Raw genomic sequence first — 9,278 nt, forward strand, 5'->3', positions numbered from 1 at the left:
CTCCCACCGCCAAAACCTATTCTAACTTTCACCTCCCTTCCTCTCATTTTCTTTCCCCAACCCAAACCATAGGCTACACCTTTTACAAACACAAAACAAAAAATGTGAGAGGAACAAATGCAAACTCACACCTAGTGATCTTTGTTATTCTGGTTCTCATATGTAGATACTTTGGGGCAAACTCATGTTTAGCTATAATTATACATATTATAATTATAGCTAAAGACCATCTTTAGCTGTGAGTTGTCAAGCAAGAATTTCTGACCAACATAAGCATAGTATTTCACAGAAATTGCAAAGGGGAATAGTGTCAGCAGGCATGGTGGCTGAAATTGTTTCCAATGAGGATAATTAGATGTGCATTGAGCATATGAGGCTGCATCTGTGGTGGGTTAACATACAGTATAAACATGCAGGATCTTATCAGACAATTAGAGCACATATGGGAAGATAGGCATTGAGCTGCATGGTCTTCATACCTAAATAGGCGATTCAGGTCAGAAAGTACTGTCGAGAACCACAAGGAATTCAGGCATGCATAGACAGCACTGTACTGCATTTCCATTTGGGAGGACCTCTCTTAAAATCCATACCAGACCCCGGTCTAGGATAAGGGTATGGTATAGATTTTGGGGAGAACATCACATCATTTTTGTACATCACATGGAGGGTTTAAAGCCAAGAATTACTGTAGTATTTTTTTGTCATCTTTCTTTGTATGCTTTTGTATCCTACAAACTCTAACAACATGGGGACTAAGAAGAGCAGAGAAGGTGAGGAAGAGGCCATAGACACTTGACATAATTTAAAGTGCAGCAAGCAGTCAAAAATAAAATTTATATTTTAAGCTTAATAATTAAAAAAAAATTATATTTAAAAACAAAACTACACAATTCCCTACAGGTGTTTATAACTTCAATAACATTAAAAGTTTTTATTAATGGATGTAGATTTGCAACTAGACATCCCACCAGAGGTGACGAATTAATGGAAATCAAAAGAGACTTAAATGGCATTTTGTCATCCATTAAAATTACATTAGACAGATCATTCACATAATTGGAGTACCAAATAATTTTGCTTCGGCAATTAATGCCAAAAAGCACCCTCAATGTCAACCCTCTCTATTGACTGTCATTTATGGACCTGAGTAAACAAAACAAAAATATATCTAACCTTGGGATATATATTAGTTGCCTAACTAAAAATGAGAACAAGAAATGTCATGAGTTCTACAAACTATTTAAAGCCAAGTCCACTCAAACATTCTATTTTACTTGGTGGACAGTGGTGGGATGAATCAACCACTGTTTTTCCAATATCTCTCTTGGAAGCTAGCAGTAAGATGTCCAGGCAACCTGTTGGGAGTTTAGGACTCTGACTATTAGGAAGCCACACACTGGAATGTCACTCCATTTTCATTCTTGACTGTGGATTTTCAATTTACTTTACATTATGAAGAACTTCAAACTTTGCAGCGTCCATACATGGAGCTGAACTCCTTACAGAACTTGACCAATGTAGACAGGAAGTGCTCATAGTAACTGGAACAGATGGTACAGTGCAGATAATGAATAAGAAGCTGTAAAGTTATCAACACCCCAATTATGTGTTCCACACGTTTGAGAAAACAATGTCACATGAGTCAGAAATAGCCGACCTTTCAGGGCCTTACAGGGTCCCTTCCTCAATGAGGAGTGTAGATGAGATATAAAATACAACACGATGAAATGAAAGAGTGGTTAACAATGTCAGAAATACAACATAAATGCAACAAACACTACTCATCCAAAAAGCTACTACCCTGGACAGATAACGTTGAACCATGGGGATCAAAATGGAAGTATCCATGGATATTGGTCATCTAAATTCCAAAACACATGTGTATATCAATGCTGTGTCTTAGCATTTAGGTGCAATGTTGTCTAGGGCAGGGGTAACAAAACTTTGGCCATCCAGCTGTGGTGCAACTGCAAATGCCATAATGCCTCTGGAATTTGTGCAATGCCTTATGGAACTTGTAGCTCCACAACAGCTGGAGAGCCGAAGTTTGGATACCCCCCTGCTCTAGGGTACACATCCAAAATGTATTCCTCCTCAATAAATTGTCCCTGTTGCCACCTCTGTAAGGTGGAAACTTATTCTATAAGCACGGCATGAAGTTTATTAATCTTATGGTTGTGTGTAGCAAAATTTGCGACCGTAAAGTTATTTTTCTTGTCTTTTGCTTTCTATGGTCAGTTTTATATCACTGCAATGCTTTTGAAATCTTTTTTGAGAGGATTAAAGCTGAACTCCAGACATGTACAATATTAAAAACAAATGTGACAGCTAATGCACCTTTTTATAGATCAGCCTTCTCCAACAGTCATAGCTGCAATATATGCAATGCCCTGCCATCTATAACAATCCCACTTTTCTGAACAGTGAAAGCCAGCAGTGTTATACTTGACTGCACAAGGAAATAAGAAAGATCATTATTCTTAAACTACACTACTTGTTTGACAGATGGCAAGAGACTATACTATATATACTATACTCCTTGTCCGGGTCTAGAATGTCCATATTGCTTTAGCTAGTCCTGTGATGTAACCCGATTTTTTTTTTTGGGGGGGAGGGGTTAGTGTTTTTGTGGTTCTCTGGCCTCAGTGTCATGGCACTCAGTTTATTCTGTTGTAAACTGTAATCAAAGATGTTTTAATAAGTGGTTAATGTGTTAATAAGTTGGTATTCATGATCAGTGGGGTCTGAACAAGAAACCAGCCTTAGAAACTGGAATTGGAAATTTGCTTTTCAGGTTATCTGGGTGTGTACTCTGGTAGGTGCAGTAGGTAAAGTGTTCCTTTTTCTGACAGAATTTCCAAATGACATCTTTTTAACATCAAAACATGCTTTGACCTAAAAATGTAAAAGAAAAAAAAGACCCCGCTTGCTGGAATAGAGCAGATTCTCTCTGCTCACCTGTCAAATCAAAAACACACTTACATTAAATAACTAATGTAAACATAACTAATGTTGACTTACCATTTTGGTTTTGTTGTATACTGGCTTGGCATGAGTGTGATGACTCCTCGTGTTAGCTCCTGATATCCATGTGGCTTCTTCAGAGTGGATTGTTTCACTATGAGGCTCATGAATTTGTACCCCATCTTCACTGCTTTTACCTGTCAACCTCCCTTCTAATGATACGTAACCATTGTCAGTTTCTGTAGATTTGTCGATGGAATTGTTTGACTTCTTTGAACTGAATTGAAAAAGGTGTACAACATTAAATAACAAAACAAACATTCTGGAAGGCTTGGTTTCTCAGAGAACAAAATGCACAAGGAATGAATTTAATGAAGAGTTTGTTGATATATTAAAAGGGATATCAAAATGTGTAATGTAACCTAAATGCAAACAACAACAAAAAATAAATACTGTTCATGGAAAGATGTGACCATCAAGCCCAAACCAGCCTTTTTTAGATGTGCCTAATATTACACAGGCTTACTGTAGTTATCATTAAAATACAGGTAAAATAAAGCCAACTTTGTTGCATAGAAAGCATTTTTCTATTTAAATTAGACCAGAAATGTCTTGTTATTTATGGCCTGGTTGATTTTCCAATATGCAGTTTCCATTAAAATTTTAAAACATAGATATTTTTCAATAACGCATTAGTTAAAATGTGTTCCAACACAATACCCATTTGCTGTGGTATGATGTTGGCTTCTTTGTCAAGGTCTGCCATAGAGCATGGTTTGGGTAAATGTGATTGTTCCACAATATGATAGTCACATTTCAATATAATTAGACATTGAAAACAAAGTGCAACAGCACTGCAAGCAACAAAAACAGCACATAATATATGGGTGCTCAAAAACTCTGGAAAAAAGTTTAAAGCAAATATATAAAATTACAAAACAGGAGGAAATACCGGGGTTTATGAGAGATATGACACCATGGCTTGAAGTTTGGTGAAAAAGTTTTTTTTTAAATAACGCATATATTGCAAATATACATCCCGGTATTTCTTCCTGTTGTTTTGTAATTGATTATTTTGTAGGGAGAGAGAGAGAGATCACACCTGGGGGCCATTGGCCTAGCTACCCACAACTGTCTTGTAAAGCAAATAGAGTAATATAAAATATGTACAATAACTATAATCCTAATTTTGGCATGTAACCAAATATTTGAGATAGTAACCAAGTAGCGGTGGTTACATTTATTTATCTGCTAATTCCCTCCAGCAGTCTTTAAAGTTGTTACATTGTTGCTTTTGTTTTTAAGATATATTTGTTTCCTATGATCCTCAGCTCCATCTAGTAGCCTTAATGCAGTATTTTCTTGAATCAATACGGTTCATAATATTTGAAGAACATTCAATAAAAATAATGAATGTGCATGCAGCTTTGCTGGATGAACAGCTATGCAATTATTTTTTATAAATAGCCCCTTATGTGTTAATAATTTCTGCAATTATTTTTGTCACAAAGGGTTAATAAATTGGAAAATAAAGTGATTACCAATGTGGAGTTATGGAGCTTAAGCAGAGATCACAAAAGTCAGATTTTTTTTGAGCACTTGCATTAGGTATAAACAAGCTACATGATTATAGCACAAAGACGCAGGACAACATTTACAAGGCACGCAATATCCCTTCTTCTGACAAGTCTTCCCTACAGAAATTGCATATCAACCTGTCACCCATAAATTATGGGTGAGATACTTCACCAATGGCCTTACTGTTTCCGAGACACTTACATTTTTAAACAGGTAGAATTTCAAGATAAAATACCTAGATAATCCAAATAATGTCTTCACTTTCAGTCTTGAAGGAGATCTCCATAACCAATGGGCAATTTTTTTTCATGTGCAAATTGGTCTGTTAGGTTTGACAGGGAGTTACCAATGTATAATGAAGACAATATTTTAAATGATTAGAAGAGCCACTCACTTATGACTTCATTTTGTTATCCTAATTATCAACCTCGCTTTGCAATAAAAGCCTGTTCCTCTACGATTAACATTTCTGTGGAGGACCAAGGATCTATATCATTGATTTCCAGAGAAGGGATACTGCATCTCTTCATGAACACACAACTTTGGGAAAAAATAAAAATACAAACCCTGATAAATAGAAAGCAGCATGCCAGATATCTCTGAAGACGGCGCCAATACTGTAAGAGGAGCTTGTACCGTAGTTCTGCAAAGTTCCCTCCTGTGTATTATCTGTTGTACTAGAGCCATCGCCTTCCCTATGTACTTCCAAATGTGCCGCTTTTCTTAATTTCCTTCAGCAGAAGAGATCAAAAAGTCGAAGGACCTTCATCATTGACTTGCATTGCAGCAGTAAAACAATGATTTATGTCCTAGATTTATTGATGTGTTTAAAGTGCAGGAAGAGAAAACCCTTAAATCCTTTTGGTTGCCACAGCATAACTTTAAACCCAGTCAACACAATCTACTGGTAGACAAATCAGCTAACATCACTAGCAGTATAGCTCGCTGTCAGTGACACCAAAAAGCTAGCTATATATATTTAAAATGAAAAAAAGGTGTCAACAAAAAAATTAAAAATCGATGCTTCTTGAAGATAAAGATGTTGTACTTTTTTAATGCAAAAAACAAACAAAAAAAAACTATGATGAAATGAATAATAAAAGATTTAAATATTTTTGGTTAGAAAATAAGTTTATAAAGGGTTAAATAAGATCTCTCTCTCCATTATAAAAATAAAAATGTTTGTACTTGCTGAAAAATCTTTCCTTAAGGAACACGGGTATGTAGTAATTCTTACAGGGGAAGCAGCAGCATTCCTTAACCCCTTCCTGACCGACTGATTATTCCGTCACGGTCTTTCAGTTCCTTAACAATCGGTGACGGAATAATTCCGCTATGCGGTACAATAAGCGCTGGTCCGTGCATGGAAATTATGCTTAAACACATAGCAAAAATGGCTAATCAACCTGGTGAAGTAATATAGATTACCTGAATAAAGGGAGAACAGACCAACAACAAGAATGATCAAAAAAAAAGGGAATCACTGGACGGTTTCCCTGCCCCAAAACAGATCCCCAAGTGAAAACTGGAAAAGCTCTAGCACACACACTCAGGTGGGTCCAGGAGCTTTCAGGGTGTTTCCAGTCTGTATAGTGGAAATCTTCCCAACAATGGTGGTAGCACAAAGGTCTTGCAGCCTCAGGAGTTATACAAAAAAAACAAAGAACAAAAAGCTGATCTACAAACAGCTATGACTGCCTTAGGGGACCAAGGGGAGGCCCCAGACCCGACCAAGTGGTGCTGAAAGACTGCAGATGAAGACCCTTTAACAATAGGGGTTCCAGGATCCACATTATAAGTGTTGGTTCCCTGTGGGCAAACTAGTAAAAATTCAGAACCTTTAGGGAAGTGGGGGCTGAGGTCACTCATTGTAGTGGGATTGTCCTCAGTGTGAATGGAGGGATAGAGAATATGGAACGAGCGAACAAAGCATTCCACCACCTAGCAGATTACATCTGTGCTCGACCCCTCAGTCTTAAGCCTTATCGCGATGATGATGCCAGAGGTGGGAAATTTTAAAAAATGGAGGCCAAATGCTACCAAATGAGAGGTAGCTCCCAGTACTTCAGCCCAACTGGCCTTGCTCACTAGGTAAGCTTATGGAGACAGAGTCAAATCTATGCCATGGCTCTTGACCCAGGAATAGCTCTGTGGCTAAGAAAGCACACGTAGGTCTGGAAAACAACGCAAAGAACTCGGTGCCCAAAGGTAACATTTCAGGCTAGCCTTGTCATGTTCAGACCTACTTACTATACAAGTCTTCAGAGACTGGGTTACAACAAAGGCTGTGCCATGGCTCTGGACCTAGAGAGCATTCTGCTAACACAATTTACAAAGGTCTGGAAAGTGCCACAGTGCAGAGCAGAGTGCCCAAAGATCACATTTCAGACTAGCTATGCAATCTTCCACTTCAGCGGGGTCTGAGTATGGCCTCAAACTGTAGCGGAGGATGCAGACCTGGATAGCGGCTGTGTATAGATGAGCTCAAGCAGTGGTCTAGAAGGCTCAATTGAAGTCACCGAAGACAAAATATGTATGGTGTACCGAGTATCTTGACTGAAGAAAAAAAACGAAACAAGATTAAAAAAGGGTTCTCTCAGCAGAGCAAAGGAAGTCCAAACTCCTTAGACATTAGCAAAAAAACTAGGAGGCATGGGTGGTAGGGGCGGGCTTAAATGGAGGCTAGACTTCAACTTTTTTTTCTGCTCGTCACTGTCCAAACTGTCTGAAATTGGGAGCATATAACCCATTTAACTTCACTCCTTATTTAATTTCATCTCAATTTTCCTCTAAAAAAGTTTTATACACAAAGGTAGTTTTTTCAAAATTAAAACAGGCATTTTACTGTTCAAAAGTCTTAGTCAACTATTATTTTATACTATCAACTATTATTTTATTTTATCTTGCAAAGGGATATTTTTTTTCCGGATTTCCTCTACAGACACCTTTTCAAAATCATAGCCAACACCAGCCTAAAGCTAGAGTTATTTTAAAGCAAAAAACAAATGTGCATGTATAGCAGACATTTAAAACACATTTCCCCAACTTCATATCCCCTTAAAGACCGTGTAGATACAAAGACCTATCGTTGCCAGAAAGGCAGTGACTAATTTGCTATTGTGTGCTGACAACCTACAGCGCTTTTGGACCGAGTGGCGTCAGCCCAGCCAGTTGTGTTTTGCTAAACTACTGAAACTGTCCCCCTATCCTTTTCGACACAACATAAAAACTAACAATGCTGTAATCCCATAAGAAGCTCTAGATGATATAATTAGGCTCCTTGAGATAACATAGCAAGCATGTACAATACCGCCGCTATGAATGTCTACACCTCTAACAAATAGAATTAAATCAGTCTTATTATTTAGTTTTGTAACTCTTAGCTGCTTTATATTTTAGGTAATTTTCGAATAAGCAATACAATTCTTATTTGTATCATGAAAGGAGTCAGAGATTGATGGCATAGAACCTTCCAGCCTGATTCATAGACTTTCATTTAGTTTTAATAATAGAGAACATAATATATAAAGTGAAATCCTTCTTTAAAAATCCAGAAATCAGCAATAACAGTGCTATCATGAGGTGGAACAGCAAAAAACAATCAATATGTTGTACAAAGCAAAAAAAAAAAAAAGTCACAACTAGACTGATGGCACAATTTTATTATTTAGTAAAATTATAAATAAAAATGCAGCTGTCCCTATCAAGGTTTTATATTTTTGCCCTTATTTAAATAAATGTACTTTGTGATAGGAAGACCCTGGGACCTGGGAGTTAGAGGTGAAAAGACACCTGACATTTGAGAACTGATGTTCTTTCACCTGTTTGACCTTGATAAATAAATGTTAGGAGATATATAGCTATAGATACATCTATAGCTATATACACACATATATAGATATATTTTAGGTTCTTTATATCAGGTTCTCTTGTTAGAATGATTCTACAGAAAGGATCTTTTTAGAACAAATTTTTGTCTTCTATATTCTTCTTGTTGTGGAACATGTAGATAGTTGTCCTTGTGTTACAGTGAGGTATTGGGGTCTAGAGGTTTGTCAAACTGATAAGGTGTTCCAAGATAGTAGAAACTAATGTCTCTTGTTATTAATGATGTGTTGCTTGTGCAAATTCAGAAGGTAGGATTTAATACGCAAAATGCTGGGGAGGGTCCTACATGACAACTATGCAGGATTGGAGCTCAAGGGCCGATTTACGTCTTGTGTGTTACATGCATTGACACAGTGCGCGGCTACTTATTTTGAATAGGACCCCAACACACTAAAGCAGCGCACATGCATTGTGATGTGCTGTAATGCATGGCAAATCATAATGCATTGCAGCAGAAAATCTGTGACACGTCCTAGGAGTGTTGTGCATAAGAAGCGGATTTTAATGCCAGTAGCATAATACGTGTTAATGCATGTGCATTAATGCAATGCACAAAGATATACAGGCTCTACAAGTCTCTGGATTGACCAGATTGTTAGATCCTTAGAAATGGGTACCATTTCTAGGAGGTCTCCATATGTGTATTTGTGTTACTTTTTAATCTTTTTAATCTAGTGGGACTACATCTGCACTGCAAGGGCTAACTACTAGTTTTGTCTAGGTGTTTAAAAATGTAGGTGTGTGTATAATATCTATATAGATATATATCTATATATATCTATCTATATACACAAACACACACCGTATTTTTCGCTCCTTATGTGCATCTTATGCACCGGTGCACC

General features: G+C 37.2%; 1 protein-coding gene across 1 annotated transcript in view; it reads right to left on the reverse strand.

The window, feature by feature from the left end:
* Window positions 1-9,278, reverse strand: part of PHTF2 (putative homeodomain transcription factor 2) — an 88,260-nt gene that overhangs the window by 20,052 nt on the left and 58,930 nt on the right. Inside the window, exons 8-9 of the mRNA XM_018560420.1 lie at window positions 5,112-5,276; window positions 3,025-3,244 (exon numbers count right to left, since the gene is read on the reverse strand). Of these exons, the coding sequence (XP_018415922.1) occupies window positions 3,025-3,244; window positions 5,112-5,276 (385 nt within the window). The remainder of the gene's footprint in view (window positions 1-3,024; window positions 3,245-5,111; window positions 5,277-9,278) is intronic.

Source organism: Nanorana parkeri, unplaced genomic scaffold (genome assembly GCF_000935625.1).
Source record: "Nanorana parkeri isolate BGI_ZX_2015 unplaced genomic scaffold, ASM93562v1 scaffold454, whole genome shotgun sequence".
Taxonomy (NCBI): domain Eukaryota; kingdom Metazoa; phylum Chordata; class Amphibia; order Anura; family Dicroglossidae; genus Nanorana; species Nanorana parkeri.